Source organism: Eubalaena glacialis, chromosome 5 (assembly GCF_028564815.1).
Source record: "Eubalaena glacialis isolate mEubGla1 chromosome 5, mEubGla1.1.hap2.+ XY, whole genome shotgun sequence".
Lineage (NCBI taxonomy): Eukaryota > Metazoa > Chordata > Mammalia > Artiodactyla > Balaenidae > Eubalaena > Eubalaena glacialis.
In genome coordinates this window covers 126,568,824-126,589,499 of record NC_083720.1, presented here as the reverse complement: position 1 = coordinate 126,589,499, position 20,676 = coordinate 126,568,824, and the positions used below count along the sequence as shown (strand labels likewise).

The following is a 20,676-nucleotide window of genomic DNA, read 5'->3' as shown; positions in this document are numbered from 1 at the left end:
CCCTGAGTCTCTCAAGGACATCCCCAAACTTCTAGCCCTCATTACATGCTCAACAAATATGTGAAGAATAAATGAAAGCACTAGAGGGGGCTATAAGCTAAGGGGTTAGTAAAGACTGTCCATAGCCCAGCTTCCTCTCTAGGATGCTGGCAAGAGGCTATGGTGGCCGAGTAAGTCACCTAACAGATTTGTTAGTGTAGACAGTCCTCAAACTAAGCAGCGAGGTCTTTGTGACACAGCTTAAGAGAGTGTGCCTAGGTATGTAGGTTATTTGGAATACAATACAACAGGTTAAAGTAGGAGAATGAAAGGTGGGGCAAGATTATTTTGGAATATTAGAAGAATTAAAGAGGTAAGAGCCTAAGGGATACCTTTGTGGTTGTAAGATAAAGAGAAGCTAGGGAAGGATCTAAATGTAAAGAAACTTACTGCACAGCTTTCTCTGCCAAGATTTTTCTGAAAGTTGCACACAAAATAAATTGCTTAACAGAATGTCTTAAAAAGTGGCACACAGGGCTTCCCTGGTGGCGCAGTGGTTGAGAATCTGCCTGCCAATGCAGGGGACACGGGTTCGAGCCCTGGTCTGGGAAGATCCCACATGCTGCGGAGCAACTAGGCCCGTGAGCCACAATTACTGAGCCTGTGCGTCTGGAGCCTGTGCTCCGCAACAAGAGAGGCCGCGATAGTGAAAAGCCCGCGCACCGCGATGAAGAGTGGCCCCCACTTGCCGCAACTAGAGAAAGCCCTCGCACAGAAACGAAGACCCAACACAGCCAAAAGTTAATTAATTAATTAATTAATTTTAAAAAAAAAAGTGGCACACAGGCAAATTCTTCAGAGCAGTATGACAGATTATGAGAACAAGATCAGGGGGTGGGAGTGGGAACAGAGTAAATGGACCAAAGAAAGGTTTTACTTCTTATACACAGGTTAAAGATGATTGTTCTAATATCAAAGTAGTAAGGGGAAAAAAACTTGTTACCCTAACATTTCCTGTCTGTACTCAGTCAAGAAAGTCCAACACTGAAAACAAACAACAAAAAAAATCATAATTCTGATTTCTTTCATCTCAGATCCCATCTAGTATATCAAAAAGTCCCAAGGTAGAACCAACAAGGACAAGTCCAATTCCCAGCCAATGCCTGATAGGACGCTCGTGCTTAAAGGATCAGACAAAAGCAATCATCAACAAAAACCGCCAATAAATAATCCCACTTCTACACCAGCTCCTGACTGTGTACCTCTGATGCTCATGAGTTCAGAAAGAACAATTATTTCTGTTAGTTCTTTGAATGCGGTTTGGGGAAGTAGAATAAAGTAACGGTAATAAAACGAACAGCCGGGAGGAGGAAAGCCAGCATGAAAAACAACAGCTGAAAAGGTTCACACATGCACACGTGTGTGCAAATAAGGATCATCCTATTTCATATATCAAAACTGAGACACTTTTATAGAATATTGGCTACAAAAAACTAATAAGGATGAACTGCAACACTTTAAAAGGAACAGATATCAGCAGAATCCTTAAACTTGTATTCTATGAGGTAAGTTTATAAATCACATATTACATAGGAAAAACTTCCTGAATTGATAATATTATAGTTGAAAATTTAAAATTTTCTTCATCAGTTTATCACCTTCCAAAAAAAAGAGTCTTTTGGCTGACAGTTTTCTGTTTCAACTTCCATCCAGGGTTTTGTGTTTTCATACAGGAGAAAACTGATGAGAGTGAGCATAAGTTTGTATAAAAACTGGTACATTCTTAGATGCTAAGATGCAAAAATTAAAATGTGATGTTTAACACATTACTGCAGATATGACTGGGAATAGGCTTTTACCTTCTCTCTCAGAACTTGAAACAAGTATAGCAAAAATATCAGACAAATAAGCAGTGGTTTTCAAATAGTCTTAACGTAGGTGTATTCACAGGTTCATGAAATATAATAAAAATATAAAAATAATTTTATTATTAATTTTATTTAACTTTAATGAATTTTCCCCAACTCTAATATTAAAAACATTAAAAGAACTTAAATTTTAATGGCAAAAGTTACTGTTTTCCCTATCTATTAAAAATTTTTGTTTTATTTTTACATATCTAGCATTTACAACTAAAGTACATTTTTATAAGAACTGGCATCTTGATGTATATAGGTCTGAAATGATACTTCATCTTTGATTTTTAATTTGAATTAATAAGACCATGATTGATTTTTTTTTTTTTTAATTTTACTTTTAAACCATTTTAGTGTGCTATTATATCTGTTCTAGTACTCTGAGTCACTTTGGTTTTAAAAACTAGCTATTTATTTATGGTACCATGTCAAGAATTTCTTAATGTTAAAAAATACTGTATGTATGTGATGACATAACAAACCAGAACAGTTCCTAGATCGGGGAGGGTTCGGATTAGCGTTTACTAAGAGGGCAAGAAGAACTGAACTTTGTGCTTCAAAAGGAGATTTTGGTTTTATGAGGTGCTGGTCATATAAGTTGTTTATTTTTATTTCATCAAAGCCTGGCAGGTGTTTGCATTCCAATTTACCTTACAGGGAAGCTTCTTTTCTAAAAATTAGTTTTTAAAATGGGTGATGAATTAATTCCATAGGAAAATGACATTTATAAACATTAGTTTTCCTTTGAGATAAAATAATATAAGCCAAACTTTCCAAAGTTAAGGGTGATGCATAATATTACAACTTGTTGTATGTTGTGTTTGTAAAGGTTCCCTAAAGTATTAAAATTCAGGAATTTGTGTAAATTGCAAAAGCAGAAATTGTGATGTTTGATTAGTATGTTGTGTTAGAATTCTTTTTTGAGGTGTATGTTATACACATAGCAAACTATTATTCAGACTTGCTCATCCTGTATTTTTGAAATAGGAGATACAGCATCCCAAGTCATTTTTAGTTCAGTTAGCCTACAAAGACTTCATCTCTCTCCCCAAATTCTCTCTTCTAAGCCTTCTTTGTCATCTATGTTCAGTTAAGGTGGAAATGTTTACAGACTTTAGTTTGTAAACTAAAAGTGAACTTAATTTCCATTGTGTCCTTACATCCACCATTGGCAGTAGCCAAAGCTAGCTTTATAGTCTAACAGGAGAGACCATGTTCTGCCATGATGAACCGTGGTGCTGCCAGTGGAGTTTTTTTTCCCTTTTGATGGTTTTACTTAAGCTACTAAATGGATATACACAAGCAGTTGAGTTTACACTAAAACTATGAAATGGTATTTCCCATCTATGTCCCTGCCTCTTCAAACTTGGATGTGTGGGTTTTTTTAATCATTTTTCACTTCCTCGTCAATCTCTTATAGTGGGCTAATGATGAGAGGGATTCAAATAAAACTAAATACCTTTGAATATCCCTTCCCCTCTCACACACTGAAGGCTGTGGAGGAACTAGACCATTTCCTGTTGCCAAGACATGCTTAGACACCAGAGTTGTCTTTACTCGGCGGCATGCTATCCCCTGCCTCACCCACACCACCTAATTTAAGAGGGTCCCGACCTCAACCTCTACTGAGAAGTAAAGGTAAACTCTCCTCCCTCCAGGTTTTTTGAGCAGTTTTTTGGCACTTCACCAGTAGCCCTCATTTTTACATGTGCTGTTGTAAACTTCTTAAGGACAGGGATGACGTCTTGGTGATTTTTGTGTTTCCACCTCTACCCTGGCAGCTAGCCCACTGTCTGGAACAAATTAGGTGTTTAATGTCTGTCAAACTAAATGGAATAAAGGGTTTCTACTAGCATCAGCATTTCTCATGCCTCAGTTGTGTAAGCTGGTTGTTTGTTTGGTTTCCTCTGCAAATATGTATGTTTATCACCCACCCAATAATTTAAATTATTTTTTAAAGTCTTGTTTTCTTTCCTTCAGATACTACCCCATGGCCAATTAGCTCTAGAAAATGTAGTTGCCGCCAATGAAATGATTATCCCAAACTCTGCCCCTGGTTATACTTCGCCAAACTGAAATTTGAATTTTCTCAATAAATTGGTCATGTCTGAAAAAATATATAAATTGTAAACATTAAGATAAAAATATTACCCAAAATTCAGGTCAATATTTTCTTTAAAAGTTAAACATAAATTTATCATATAGCTCAGCAACTTCACTCATATATTTCTACTCAAGAGGAATGAAAATATAGGTACAAAGATGTGTATGCAAATATTCATAGCAGTGTTATTCATAATAGTCAAAAATTGGAAATAATCCAAATGTCCATCAACTGATGAATAGATAAGTAAAACATGATATATCCATACAACAGAATATTATTTAGCAAGAAAGACAAATGAAGCACAGATATATGGCTATAACATGGAAGAACTTCAAAAACATTATGCTTGGTGAAAGAAGCCACATACCAAAGATCACATATTATATGATTCCAGTTATACGAAATGTTGAGAAAAGTAAAATCTACAGAAACAGAAAGCAAATTAATGTTTGCCTGGGACTGAAAGTGAGAAAGGAGAGTGATTACAAATGGGCAAGAGGGGGGACTTCCCTGGTGGCGCAGTGGTTAAGAATCCGCCTGCCAATGCAGGGGACACAGGCTTGAGCCCTGGTCCGGGAAGATCCCACATGCCGCAGAGCAACTAAGCCCGTGCGCCACAACTACTGAGCCTGCGCACCACAACTACTGATCCTGTGCACCACAACTAATGAAGCCCATCTGCCTAGAGCCCGTACTCCGCAACAAGAGAAGCCACCGCAATGAGAAGCCTGTGCACTGCAATGAAGAGTAGCCCCCGCTCGCCGCAACTAGAGAAAGCCCGTGTGCAGCAACGAAGACCCAATGCAGCCAAAAATTTAAACATTAATAAATAAATTTATTTTTAAAATATGGGCAAGAGGGATCTTTTTGGAGTGTCAGAAATGTTCTAAAGTTGTACTATGGTGATGGTCGCATGACTCAATAAATACACTAAAAAATCAATTGATTGTACACTTAAAACAAGTGAATTTTATGGTATGTCAATTATATCTCAGTAGAGCTGTTTAAAAATAATCTAGTAAGGTACACAATATAATATGAACAGATCTTAAGTGTACAACTCAGTGAATTTTAACATATGTATACACCCACGTAACCAGTACCCAGATCAAGATACAAAACTTTTTTAGCAGGCCAGAGTTTCCTTGTACCCTTTCCTAATCATAATGCACCATCTTCCTCGACAAGAGTGGTTACCATTAACTTGTTCTATATCATCTTGATTCATTTTGTCTATAGTGAAACTACAATGTTTCTTTTGCTCAACATAATGTCTATACGATTCATCAAGGCTGAAGCTGATAGCAGTAGCTCATTCTTTTTTATTGTTGTGGAGTATTCCATTGTATAAGTATTCCACAATTTGTTTGTAAATTCTTCTGTTAAAGAACATTTAGGTTGTTTCCAGTTTGGGGCTATTATGAGTAAAGCTGCAATGAACATTATTTTAGATGTCTGTTGGCAGACGTATGCACTCCTTTTTCTTGGGTACCTAGCTAAGAGTAGAAATGCTGATTCATGAAGAAAGCAAATGTTTAACTTGGGTAGAAACTGCCATAAGATTTTCCAAACTGTTTAAACAAATTTCCACTCCTACTAACAATGTCTAAAAGTCCCAGCTGTCCCACCTCCTCACCAACAGTTGGTATTGCCAATCTTTCTAATTTTAGCCATTCTGCTAAAATTACATTGTGTACATAGTGTGTAGGAGTATCCTGGCATGGCTGTAATTTGCATTTCCTGGATTAAGAATGAAATTGAGCATATTTGCATATACTTCCTGACCATCTGGTTATCTTCTCTGATGAAGTGCCTGTTCAAGGATTTTGTCCATTTTTTAACAGATTATCTGTCTTTTTTCTTATTGCTTTACAGAAGTTCTTTATTCTAAATACAAATCTTTTGTCAGACATATGTACTACAAATATTGTTCCCCAATCTGTGGCTTGCATTTTCTCTCTCTTAATGGTGCCTTTGATATACAAAAGTCCATAATTTTAATGAAGTCCAATTTATCATTATTTTCTTTCATAGTCTGTATTTTTTATGTTCTGTTTAAGAAATCGTTTGTGTATGCCAAGGTCATGAAGCTATTCTCCTATGTTTTCTCCTAGAAACTTTATCGTACTACCTTTCCCAATTGAGTGTTTGATCACTAATCAAATTAATTTTTGTATATGGAGTCACAGTTCATTTATTTCCCATAAAGATACCCACTGGATACAGTACTGTTTATTGATAAGACTATCTTTTCCCACAGGATTGCAGTGGCATTGTGACCATAAATCAGGTGACTATATCATACATGAGTCTGTTTCTGGACTCTATTGTGTTCCATTGTCCCATTTTTTCCTTGGCAAATGCTACTGACTTAATTACTGAACTTTAATAGTAATCTTGAGCTAGGGAAGATTTTAATGCACAATTTGTTGTAGAACTTTGTGAGCTGTTCTTGTAAGAGAGACAAATGCCAAAAGTTATTTTAAGTTCTACATGTCATCAAATACCCATTTTGAAGCACATAATTTTTTTTAATCAGCAAAATGAAAACCTGAATATTTGTCACCACAAAAGGCTTATAAAATCTACAGGATCTCTTTATGTTAACTGCAGGTAGCTGTTGAAGCCCAGAATAAAAATGGCTTACCTGAGTAAGATAAATAGTGTCTTTGAACTTGCGTAATTGATCTGCACTTTGGGGGAGTTTGAAGTGAAGCTCAGCCTGGTGAAGCATTTTATAGTTACCATCTGTGAAATGTTGTCTATGATGTGCAAATTTGCTTTCGTAAGACCAGTCCTCTTTAGATGAAACCTTTCAAGTAAAGAATAAGAGGTTCAAATTGGGAAGTTAGGAGTGAAACTAATTTTCTCCATACTCCTGACAAACTTGAAAAGTACTACACACTGGAAAAGAGCTCGAGGTTTGTTGTGACTCTAATTTCACACATGTTTTTGCCATCATACTTGTTATTAGTGAAAGACTAGCCTTATTCAAACCTAGAAAGTTACATTTTGGTATTGCCATCAAAAGTCTTGTCTCATCAAAACATTTTTCTTGTTTTTTTAGATATTTGTTATGTGCATTTTAAAAGGTCATTTTATCGAAGTAAATAAACGGTCAAAACTGAATAATGAACTGAAATCAACATTCTTTTAAAACTGTCAATTCGTTAACAGTAATAAAATATCACTAGTAAAATGGTAAATGCTTAGCACTTGCTCATTTGCTTCTCAGTGATTACTAAATATATTTGATATATACACATATTTAATTTTGATATAGTTGAAGATACAAACTAAACAATGATACTTCTTTCCCCTAATAATAAATCTTTTTTTTTTTAACGTACAGAATCTTTCTTTTCCTTTGAGAAGCTAGCATCAGGTCAAGTAAAAAATAAAAACAAAAAACAAAAATAAAAATAAATAAATAAATAAATAAAAACAAATACCACACAGGTTAGTAGTGTACCTTCTACAGGAGAAAAAAAAAGCAATAATTCTGGCTTCTAGGCCCTATGATTTAATGAACTATTAGCATTTGACAAAGATATAAGACAATTGCTGGCTACATCTGAAAATATCAGAGTTTTAAGCCAAGTTACATAGAGACTTTGAAAAAACATATTCCACTCCACCCTCAAAAAAACCTGAAAATTAGAAAGCTTAATAATCCCTGCTCATAAAATATGACTTAGAATTCTCAGTAATCATGCAATGCACAGACCGATCACCTTAAAAGGAAAAAGTTATTCTTTAGGAACTGATTTATACCAAAATATAAGCAACATACCTTAGCCATATTTAATGTGGTGGTTTTTCCAAATTGTATTTATTTTTTGAAAATGTTACCACCAGGCAGTTTAGAGAACACCAATTACTTCTACTATTTATTTGAAACAGAGGTATAGTATTTACAGTCATCTTGTACACATTTGAGATGCGCAAACCTTTACCAATAGTCTTCCCTTCTTTCTACGTTTCTTCCTTTTCAAAATTTGAAACACATCTCCTGGCCTCTCAGCCCTCTGGCTGCTAATAATTTGAACATATCCCATAATCATAAACCTGATCTGTTATGTGGGAAGCTTTCTACCTTCTGATAGCTACGGTTTGAAATTCTTATAAATTTCAGCTATAACAATGTTACCAGAAGGAATTAGAAAGTGTCAGATAAGGCTCTAATTGCTTTAAGAATATTAACTCCTTTAATCATCATAACAACCCCATGAGTGGGTACTATTATCACCCTATTTTACAGATGAGAAAACCAGGCACAGAAAGGTTAAGTAATTTGCCCAAGATCCAAAGCTAATTAGTGCAGTCTAGCTTCCTATAAACCATATGACTAGCATTCCCTATATTAATAGTAACAATAGCTTACATTTTATGGGCTCATCACTATGTGTCAAGAACTGTGCTAAGTGTTTCAATGTATTAATTAACTTAATGTTTACACACCATCACAGGCACACATGCATACCTGCATGTGCACACACGTACACAAACACTCCTTGAAGTATCTACTACTATTAACCCCAATTTACAGATGAGAACACTGAAATTCAAAAAGAATGAATAATCTTTTCAAGGCAATATAGCTAGTGTGTAGAAGTTCTAATATTCAAATCCTGATCTGTTTATTCCAAAACCCAATCTTTCTATTGTTGTATATTGATGATCACCTGTTGAAAATATGATTATTTTACGACAAAGTAATGTATCCCAACCAGAGAAAGACATTTTAATATATTTGTTGAATGCATGAAAAAAAAGCTCTAAATAAGAGTGAAGATTCTACGTAAAGGTTTTCTTTTCCCAACACCTACTCAAATTCTCAACTAAGCGATGCAGTTCGAAAAGAGGCAACAATCAAATCAAGGGTTCATAATAAACAGGACTTATCTTTATCTTTCCCTATTTTAAAATATAGTGTTTAGTATCTTTGAATGTCATCAGGCATTTCACAAAAACATGGGAATTCCATTATTTTCGAGAGGTGAATAGAAATGCTTATAGATTTTTTTAAAAAGGTTTAGCAATTCCTAACACTCATCTTCCGGAAATGTAGTGAAAAGAAAATAGATCAATTCTGGAGTCAGACAATAAGCCTGAATACAGATATGCTACTTACAATCTGGGGACATTGACAGAACTCTCACTATACAGTGCCTTGATTTCCCTCTGGGCCTCAGGGCTGGATTATCGTTAAATGATGTACCTGGTACAGAATATCTGCTCAGTAAATATTTTTGCTTCTTTCATTCCTTCTTTTCCATTCTCAGCACTTGTTCCTACCTGAGTCAGGATACCGAACTGCATCTTCTTTCACTTTGAAACAACAGTGTTCCCAAAAGATTGGGCCCACAGTATGGGAGTAATAAAAAAACAAGGGGTAGAACTAAGGTTATGGCATTATTTATTAAAGTTAAAAATACAATGTAACTTCAGTGTAGAATTATAGTTGTGTTCAGGTGGTGAGATTGAGGAAGATTTTTAAATTCTCTTAAAACTTTTTTTGTGGTTACTTCACACAAGTGATGCAGAAGGGGGAAAACTACATGATTATTTCAATAGATGAAGAAAAAGCATTTGACAAAATCCAACACCCTTTTATGATACAAGCAGGCAACAAACTAGGAATAAAAGGGCTTCTATGAAAAACCTACAGTTAATATCATACTAAATGATAAAAAGGCTTTTTCCCTAAAGAAAGGAATCTCCCTAAGAAAAGGAGTGAGAAAAGGTTGTCTGTTCTCACCACTTCTACACTGTACTGGAGGTTCTAACCAGGGCAGTTAGGCAAGAAAAGTAAACAAAAGGCATCTAGATTGGAAAGGAAAAAGTAAAGTTACCTCTATCTGCAGATGACATGCTTTTATACATAAAGAATTCACACACACATACCCCCAAAAACAAAAAACCATTAGATCTAATAAATGAGTTCTACTAGGTTGCAGAATATAAGTTCAATATACAAAAATCAATTGTATATTTAGACACTAGCAATAAACAATCTGAAAATAAAATTAAGAAAATAATTCCATTTACAATAGCACCAAAAAATACTTAGGAATAAATTTAACCAAAGAAGTACATGACTTATACACTGAAAACTACAAAATAGTACTGAAAGAAATTAAAGATGACATCACATGTTCATGAATCAGAAGACTTAATATTGTTAAGACGGCAATTCTTTGCAAACTGATCTACAGATTCAACACAATCCCCATCAAAATCCCAGCTGACTTTTTTACAGAAACTAGCAAGGTGATCCTAAAATTCATATGGAAATGCAAGGCACCCAAAACAGTCAAAACAATCTTGAAAAGAAGAACAAGGTTGGAGAAATGACACTTCCAGCTTTCAAAACTTACTACAACAGTATAATAATGATGACAGTGGATACTAGTATAAAATAGACATACACAATGGAACAGAACTGAGAATCCAGAAATAAACATTAACATTTATGGTCAACTGATTTTTGACAAAAGGGTCAAGAGAATTCAATTAGGGAAAGAATAATGTTTTCAAAAATGGTGTTGGCACAATTGGCTGTCCAAAATTGGACATCTACCTCACACCATACAAAATAATTAACTCAAAATAGACCATGTAAGAGCTAAAACTAAAAGACAGCACAGGAATAAACTCTTGTGATCTTAGGTTAGGCAATGGCTTCTTAGATACAACACCAAAGCACAAGCAATAAAAGAGAAGATTGATAAGTAGGACTTCAAAATTTTAAATTTTATGCTTTTGGGACTTCCGTGGTGGCGCAGCAGTTAAGACTCCATGCTCGCAATGCAGGGAGCCTGGGTTTGATCCCTGGTCAGGGAACTAGATCCCACGTGCATGCCGCAGCTAAGAGTTTGCATGCCACAAATAAGGATCCCATGTGCCACACTAAGGAGTCCACCTGCCGCAACTAAGGAGCCCACATGTCGCAACTAAGACCCAACGCAACCAAATAAATAAATATTTTAAAATAAATAAATAAATAAAATTTTGTGCTTTAAATGACACTATCAAGTAAGTAAAAAGACAACCCACTAATAGGGAGAAAATGTTTGCAAATCATATAGCTATTAAAAAAAATACCATCTATATCATGTACATACAGATGGTATGTTTTTTGTAAGCTCTTACAATAATCTCTTACAACCTGATAATAAAAAGACAATCCAATTAAAAAGTAGGCAAAGGATTTTTGCCTACTTTTTATTTTTCCAAGAAAGATAGATAAAGAGCCAACAAGCACATAAAAAGATGTTCAACATGATTGGCCATCAAATAAATACAAATTTCCTGTAAATGTAAATTTCCAGGGAAATGTTAAAAAAAAAACAAAAATGGGAAATAACAAGTGTTGACGAGGATGTGGAGAAATTGAAACCCTCGTACATTGCTGGTGGGAATGGAAAATGGTGCAGCCACTATGGAAAATAGTTTGGCAATTCCTTGGAATATTAAACATAGAGTTACCATACGACCCAGCAATTCCACTCCTAGGTATATACTTAACAGAATGGAAAACATATGTTCACACAAAAACATGTACACAAATGTTAATAGCAGCATTACTCATAATAGCCAAAAATGGGGAATAACACAAATGTATATCAACTGAAGAACGCATAAACAAAATGTGCTTTATCCGTTCAATGGAATATTATTCAGCAGTATAAAAGAAAGACATACTAATATATGATACAACATGGATGACCTTTGAGAACTTCATGCTGGGTGAAAGAAGCCAGTCTCAAAAGATCACATATGTTATGATCCCAATTATAAGAAATGTACAGAACAGGCAAAAATACAGACACACAAAGCAGATTAGTGGTGCCTAGATCTGGGATGGGAGGGACAGAGAGAGCGGGGAGTGACTGCTAATACAGAGAGTACAGAGTTTCTCTGAGGTGATGTAAATATTCTAAAATTAGATCATGGTGATGGCTGCACAACTCTGTGAATATACTGAAAACCATTAACCTGTACACATTAAATGAGTACATTGTATGGCCAGTGAGTTATGTCTCAATAAAGCTGTTAAAAAAAAGAACACAAGTCTGAAACAGAATCCATCTACAAAACGGAATCTTTAGGAATAGAGATAGTGAAGTGCCATACTGAAAATCAAATACACCCACATGAAGAAAAAGGAGGAGGAAGTGCAGAAGAAAATGGAAGAGGAGGAGGAAGAAGAGGGGAGAAAATAAAAGGAATGATGTGACATGATAACATCAGACAAAGGTTTATTTATCACATTCATTTCTCTTATTGTAGCAAACTATCCAGTTCTGAATATCTGTAAGTAATAAAACAGTTGCAGGACACATAGAAAGTAGCAAGTGAGAGTAATTTTCACATGTGATAATAACTCAGGCTTCAGTAATCGCTGGCTTCCATTTAATTTTTGAATACTCTTGAAGGAACATAATTAAAAGCAATATAGAAAAGTTATAATCCCCAAAATGATGACTACAAGAGTTTAGTACCCCAAAGGTTAAGGATAAAAAGTTCTTTTCTATTATCTTCTTCCTACACTTCCGTTTAAATAAGAAGTAGATTTCATTTGACTTTCTGAACCACTGTTAAGGAAGTGACATACACCCATGACCTACCATTCTGAATCACTGGGAAATCAAAGATGGCTTACCTTTTCTAATGTACTGAAGGAAGGCCAGGACTGATATCCATATTCAGATACAAATCGAGCTTTGGGGAAAATTTTCCAATTCCAGCAATCACCAACATAGTCATAAAAATGTACATCACCATAATTAGGGTCATATGGGTTTTCAGAGAGCCAGCCTTCTGCAGTGGATTTAGCCCCATTTGTAGGACTGGATGTGATAAACGGACGAGTCTGGTCTCCCTGAGTTCAGAAATAAAATGGTTTAAAAGATAATCTTTTCACCCAGTAAAGTACAGATCACTTACTTCTTTAAAAGTACTATCAAGTCCCAGAAATGCCAAGTAGCTGATAGAAAAATAATAGAGCCACTTACCTTCTTCTGCATTTGACAACCACCAGCACCTTTCTGCTCTTTGCCAATCCTTCATATCCTTTCATAATGAACTGTAGCTTATTCCTCACAGCAGCTGTTCCTAATTTTTTCAATCATATCTTACCTATACTTGACCTTCTACCATCATGGGTAGTATACAGTCTGGTGCTGAATTTCTCAACCTTGGCACTAGTGACATTTGGGGCCTGATAACTTTTGGTTTTGTGCGTGTATGCTGGGAGTGGGGGAGGTCCTATACATTCTAAGCTACTGAGCAGCATACCTGGCTTCTACCTACTAGATGCCAGTAATACCTACCCACCTCCCATGCCACCCCACAAAAAAAAGTCTACAGACATTGCCAAATGTCCCCTTGTACCTTGGGAACAAAATCACTTCCACTTGAGAAACAAAGGTCTAATGGTTTAGAATGGGCTATTGAGTCAGAGGGACATGAGTTTGAATCTCAAATTAGAACCTTATTGTTTTGGGACAGGTCTAAGCCTCAGTAGTCTTATCTGTAAAATGGAGATAATAATGGTACCTCCTTCATTGGGCTATTGTAAATGGTAAAAAAAAAAAAAAAAAAAAATGTGTGTAAGAGATGGCTAAGTGTCCATCAAAATTCATGTTCCCATTTCTGTCCCTAGAAAGTGGCTTGCTAACTATTTGCATCTCTGTGCAGCCACATTCTCATCCTCTTCCCCAGTTTGCAGGCAAAGGCCTAAGAGATGGTGGAGCTGGAAGATGGAAGGAGCCTGGGTCTCTAAAAGGAGGAGAGCTGCCTGCCCATCAGGAGCAGCCATTGTGTAGTGTTACTGAGTAAGAAAGAAACTTTTATTATGTAAACCACTGAACTCTGTGGTTTCTTTGTTACAGTAGCCAATATATAATTACTTAATCTAGTGTCTAGCACACAGGGAGAACTCAAAATGTTTTCATTATTATTATCTCAATTAATGAACTTACTTCCTATTTCAGTGAGAAGAATCATTCATTTAGCAAGTATCTGTCAAGTGTTTATTGTGTGTCAGGCGTTTTTCAGCACTGCTGAGAGAGAGAGAGAGACAGACAGAATCTATGGCATCATCCAGTATTAACGCATCAAATCTCTTTTGAGCATTTACTATGCACCAGGCATACAGTTTTTTCTATACACTGGAGGTTCAGCAGGGAACAAGACAGACATGCCGACTGACCTCTTAAAAGAGTAGACTGAAATCTAGTGGTGGAACCAGATGCTGAGCAAGTAATTGTAAGTGTGATGAATGTTTTAAAGGATAAGTACAGGGCTCTTTGGAAATACAAAACATATCGTAGAAGGCCAATAAGGCCTCTCTGAAAAACAGATTTTCAGAAAATAATTTTCTCAGCTTTTCTCTATTAGGTCTCACTTTTTCTTGGTATAACCACCCATTTTTTTCTCTTCTCATTTCTTTTCTGTCATAGGGGGGAAAAAAGCCTTATTCTTTTCCTTTGCCAGAGCCTCTGTCTGTCCTCTGGTCATCTTTTGATTTCATTTTGGAACTAAAGTCAATAAGTTATCCTCCACTCTTTTAGAAATCTCTCCACTGTCCTTTTCCCTTAGCTTAAGGACTCCCTGCATCCTAATTTTAAAAAAGTCCCTCGATCCCTTGTAGCCCATCAGATTTCCTTACCACCATTCCTTCCTCAGCCCCTGACACTCAATTCCTGATCATTCCACTAAAATTGTTTTTGGTTTTGGTTTTTCATAAACTACCCATGGACTTCTACTTCCCAAATAAAGCAAGAATCCCCACACTCTTCCCTCTCTGGTGAGCAATAAATGACCTGTTTACCACCCACGATTTCTGAAGTTCTCCCCACCCCTGACTGCTTGTTCACTACTCTTTCACATTCCGGTTTCTCCAAACCTTTCTGATAATTCCTTCTCCAGCTCCCCTCTCCATTCTTAGATGGACGCGACTCTCTTCAGCCTCTCCTGTTCTATACCTTCTCCCAAGGCTGTCCCTCTCACCAATGTTCTGATTACTCCCAGACTGCTTCACTTTCATGTTTCTATTTCCAATAACCAGCTCCACATTTCTACCTGGCTTGTCCTGCCCACATCTCAAATCCAATCTTTCAAAGCACAATTCCTTATTTACTTATCCCAAACTTATTTGACTATGCTTCGTACCTTCACTAAAGGTACCCAAGTAGGAATCATCTTCAATTTCTCCCTCTGTCTCTCTCACCTCCCACACTCAGTTGCTCTGAATCAAATTTTTTTCCATCACCTCATTTCAAGCCCCACTACCTATGACCTATATGACCTTGAGCAAGTAATCATTCTAACCCTCCCATGTCTTCATCTCTAAAATAAAGATTATATTTCTCACATGCCAGGGTGCTTGTAAAAATTAAGTAAATCCTACAAAGCACCTATATCATTAATATGTTAGTATATTATAATAATCATATTAGTTAATACAATAATTAGTCTATCAATGCCTGGCATATAATATTCCCAATAACTTGGAATTTTTGGTTATTATATCTGGTTTCCTTGCCTAGAATCTCTCATCTCCCTAATTCTTTGCAAGTAATAATATCAGCAAGAACATGGGTCAGATAAAATTCCTCCCCTCCCCCAAAATGTTCACTAGCTTCCCACTGTCTACTGAATGAAACCCAACTCCATAACATGATTCAAAGTCCTTTTAAGATTTGTTTCCAAACTGCCTTTTCTGTCTTTGACTCTCCACACCAATCCACGAGTCCCTTGCTTCAGGCACTGGGCACTGCTTGATGCTTCCTATATATATACTTGCTTTCACCTCTTTTCACCTTTACTGACATTGTTTTCATGGCCTAAAATACCTACAGAATAATCCTTTGCCTCAAATTCTATTCCGCCTTTAAGGCTTGGTTTGAATGTCACCTTTTAATTAAAGGCCTTCCCAGATCCTTCCAGTTAAAATGAATGGCTCTTCCACATAGTTGCCAACACTTTGGAACTACATTTTTCATAGCACTTCTTTCACTCTGCCCTGTAGAGCTGGTATTTCTTTCCACGTTACTTCCTAAGAGCAGACTATAAGCTCCGTGAGGATAACAGTTTCCCCATAGCATTGGGAATGAGGCTTTGCTCCTAGTAATACTCAACAAATTTTGGTTGAATTTTAAAATATTGAAAAGCATGGTAAGATTATGGGTAATCAAATTTTAAACAATATTCTATTAAAATGGCTTTGAAGTAGAATTGGAGAAGGCTGATCAACTGGCCTTAATCAATCAAGCTTGATTGGTTTCCCTCCATTATTCCAGATTCTTGAATAATTTGGTAAGTTGAGCCAGTCAGCAAAATTACTAATGAGTCTCTGCCTAAAAATGTCCACCCATGATGATGCACTATGATTCCTTTCCATTTTTGTATCATTTCCACTTGAGGCTTGATTTTTAGTCTCAAATCTCACAGATGATTTCTTTCTAGATCATGACCTTAAATGCTTACTTAGACCAAGAGATACGTAAGATAAACCAAGAGACTGACTATTTTTAAAAAGCATGAACTGCAAAAGAAAACTGATAATTTCATTTAGTGTGTGGATAGATCAATTTATGGTCCTTTTCCTTAAATGCCTTATGCTTTGGTATAAATAACAACAGTAATGATTATATAGCACTTAATCCTGCCCATCCTGAAAAAAATTGGCAAACATCAATTACTGCTCACAAAATCATTTTAAAAAATATAGATTCCCTTGGGAAATTCCCTGGCAGTCCAGTGGTTAAGACCCGGTGCTTTCACTGCTGTGGGCCCCGGTTCGATCCCTCGTTGGGGAACTAAGATCCTGCAAGCTGCGTGGTGCAGCAAAATAAATAAATAAAGCAGTTGTCCTTGTTCAAGATGGCAAAATAATTATCTTCAAAAAAAAAAAGATAGTTTGTAAATAAATTAATTAAAATTAAAAAAAATAAAAAACATAGATCCCTTATAAGAAAGGCATCACGTTTCCATTTCAAAGATGGATAAGAAGTGATATACAGAAACTAACTTTTTATAAGTTCAAAAATGTAGTGTTAAAATTAGAGATTAAAGTTTGAAAGTATCTGAAGACCTATCTTGCTGAGTGAAACCAACAAGGATGATAATGATGATTAGCATTAAGTAAAAGTCTACTATGTGCCAGAGGCTGTGTAATGCACCTTCCATCCTTTATCTCACTTAATCCAGATAACATCTCCTAAGAGTTGTTAACCCTTGGCAAAATGGAGGTTAAGTAATTTGCCCAAGATTATATAGAGAGTAAGTGGCCCAGCCAGGATTTGGAGTCATGAGCTCTTAACCACTAAGCTATGAAACAAAAATCCTCAGATATTAAAATCCAGTTCCTAAATCCATCAGATATGAAAAACATAATACCAATACGGTGAGTAACCAGATTATAAGTGTTCTGTAAATATTAATTAAAGCTTATACCATCACATTTTGTGAATAGAAAAATTCTTCATGACACATGACTTAGCATAACAGATAAGCAAAAAATTTAAACCTATGTTTTTCATAAATTCTCACTGAAGTTTCCTTACATAAATGGAATAATGCCATCATCTGGGCACATCTGAGTGCCAAAAATCACATACCATTCTTTTTAAAATATCTCTCTTCAAATTGCTTCAAGAATATACTTCAAATATTTAAAACATCTAATTACAGATACAAAATTGTAAAGATACTTAGATTATTAAATCACATGTTAAACATTAAAGTTTTTAAAAAGTCAGATCTTTTGAAGCCATTACCACAAAAACAAACATGATGCTTCCTCTTCCTGCAAAAGAAATCCAGTTTATATTAAAATAAAGTATGTATTCATGTAGTAAATACAAGTATAATACGCCTATTAAACAAATAGTGGTGGAAAGAGAACCACCATAAAGGAAGGGCTCTAAGGTGAAGTTGGCAACAAGCTCTTTCCTATCCCTTTGCCTCTATATCACATGTCAAGATATTCATATATGATATATATCAAATTTTACTTTAGCATGTACAATTATAGAATTTTAGAAGTCGTATGTCACTCAGACTAAAATTGAAGGAATGGAAAAGGATATTCCATGCAACTGGAACCCCAAAGAAAGCTGGTGTAGCAATACTTATATCAGACAAATAGACTTTAAAATGAAGACTGTAATAAGAGATTAAAAAAAAGGAGTCCCTAACAATAAAGGGGTCAATTCAACAAGAGGATACAACATTTGTAAATATTGATGCACCCAACATAAGAATACCTAAATACATAAAGCAAATATTAACAGACCTAAAGGGAGAAATAGACAGCAATACAATAATAGTAGGGGATTTTAATACCTCACTCACGTAGGTGGATAGATCATCCAGACAGAAAATCAATAAGGAAACACTGGCCTTAAATAACACATTAGATCAAATAGACTTAACAGATATATATGGAACATTCCATACAAAACAACAGAATACACATTCTTCTCAAGTGCACATGGAACATTCTCGAGGCTAGAGTATATGATAGGCCACAAAACAAGATTCAGTAAATTTAAGAAAACTGAAATCATATCAAGCATCTTTTCCAATCACAGTGGCACGAAACTAAAAATTACAGAAATAAAGTGAAAAATTCACAAATATGTGGATTATTAAACAATCTGCTACTAAACAACAAATGGGTCAATGAAGAAAGCAAAAGATAAATCAAAAAATACCTTGAGACAAATGAAAATGGAAACACAGTATATTAAAACTTGTGGGATGCAGGATAAGCAGTTCTAAGAGGGAAGTGCATAGCAATAAATGCCTACATCAAGAAACAAACAAAAAAATTTCAAATAAATAACCTAACTATACACCTCAAAGAACTAGAAAAAGAAGAACAAATGAGGCCCAAAGTTAGTAGAAGGAAAGAAATAACAGATCAGAGTACAAATAAATGAAATAGCATAAAAAGACAATAGAAAATATCAATGAAATTAAGAGCTGGTTCTTTGAAAAGATAAACAAGGACTTCCCTGGTGGCACAGTGGTTAAGAATCCGCCTGCCAATGCAGAGGACATGGGTTCGATCCCTGGTCTGGGAGGATCCCACATGCCGCAGAGGAACTGGGCCCATGAGCCACAACTACTGAGCCTGCGCACTAGAGCCCACAAGTCACAACTACTGAGCCCGTGTGCCACAACTACTGAAGCCACACACCCTAGAGCCCGTGTGCCGCAACTACTGACCCAGTGTGCTGCAACTGCTGAGGCCCGCAGGCCTGGAGCCCATGCTCCGCAACAAGAGAATCCACAGCAGTGAGAAGCCTGCGCAACGCGACGAGAAGTGGTCCCTGCTTGCCGCAACTGGAGAGGGCCTGCGCGCAGCAACAAAGACCCAATGCAGCCAAAAATAAATAAAATTTTTTAAAAAAGATAAACAAAATTGACAAACTTTTAGCTAGACTCACCATGAAAAAGAGAGAGGACTCAAGTAAATAAAATCAGAAATGAAAGAGGAGATGTTACAACTGATACCAAAGAAATACAAAGATCATAAGAGACTACTATGTACAACTATACACCAACAAATTGGACAAACCAGAAGAAATGGATAAATTCCTGGAAACATACAACCTTCCCAGACTCAATCATGAAGGAACAGAAAATCTAAACAGACCAATTACTACTAAGGAGATTGAATCAGTAATCAAAAACCTCCCAACAAAAAAAAAGTCCAGGACCAGCCAGCTTCACTGGTGAATTCTACCAAACAGTCAAAGAAAAATTAATACCAATCTTTCTCAAACTCTTCCAGAAAACAGAAGAGGAGGGAACACTTCCAAACTAATTATATGAGGACAACATTACCCTGATACCAAAACCAGACAAGGATACCACAAAAGAAGAAAATTACAGGCCAATATCCCTGATGAACATAGATGCAAAAATCCTCCATGAAATATCTGCAAACCAAATTCAACAATATTTTAAAAGGATCATACACCATGATCAAGTGGGTTTTATTCCAGGGATGCAAGAATGGTTCAATATCCACAAATCAATCAACATGATACACCACATTAAAAAAATGAAGAATAAAAGTTATATGGTCATTTCAATAGATGCAGAAAATGCACATGACAAAATGCAACATCCATTTACGATAACAACTCTCAACAGTGTGGGTACAGAGAGAACATACCTCAACATAATAAAGGCCATATATGACAAGCCATAGCCAACATCATACTCAAAAGCTCAAAGCTCTTCCTCTAAGATCAGGAACAAGACAATGTTGCCACTTTTATTCAACAAGTACTGGAAGTCCTAGCTAGGGCAATTAAGCAAGAAAAAGAAATGAAAGAAATCCAAATGGGAAAAGAAGAAGTAAAACTGTTGCCATTTGCAGATGACACAATATACAGAGAAAATCCTAAAGATTCCACCAAAAAACTGTTGGAAATAATATACGAATTCAGTAAAGGTGTGGCATACAAAACCAATATACAAAAATCTGTTGTTTCCATACACTAACAATGAACCAGCAAAAAAAGAAATTAAACAATCCCATTTTCAATTATATAAAAAAGAATAAAACATTTAGGAATAAATTTAACGAATGAGGTGAAAGACCTATACACTGAAAACTATAAGACACTAATGAAAGACATTCAA

General features: G+C 35.8%; 1 protein-coding gene across 2 annotated transcripts in view; it reads right to left on the bottom strand.

Annotated features, from left to right (window-relative positions):
• MANBA (mannosidase beta) overlaps positions 1-20,676 on the bottom strand; it is a 139,177-nt gene that overhangs the window by 45,850 nt on the left and 72,651 nt on the right. For both annotated transcript variants that reach the window (XR_009701048.1, XM_061191668.1), the window contains exons 12-13: positions 12,671-12,889; positions 6,650-6,814 (exon numbers count right to left, since the gene is read on the bottom strand). Coding sequence is in view for 1 of the 2 variants with exons in the window: in XM_061191668.1 (XP_061047651.1) it covers positions 6,650-6,814; positions 12,671-12,889 (384 nt within the window). In the remaining variant the exon portion in view is untranslated. The remainder of the gene's footprint in view (positions 1-6,649; positions 6,815-12,670; positions 12,890-20,676) is intronic.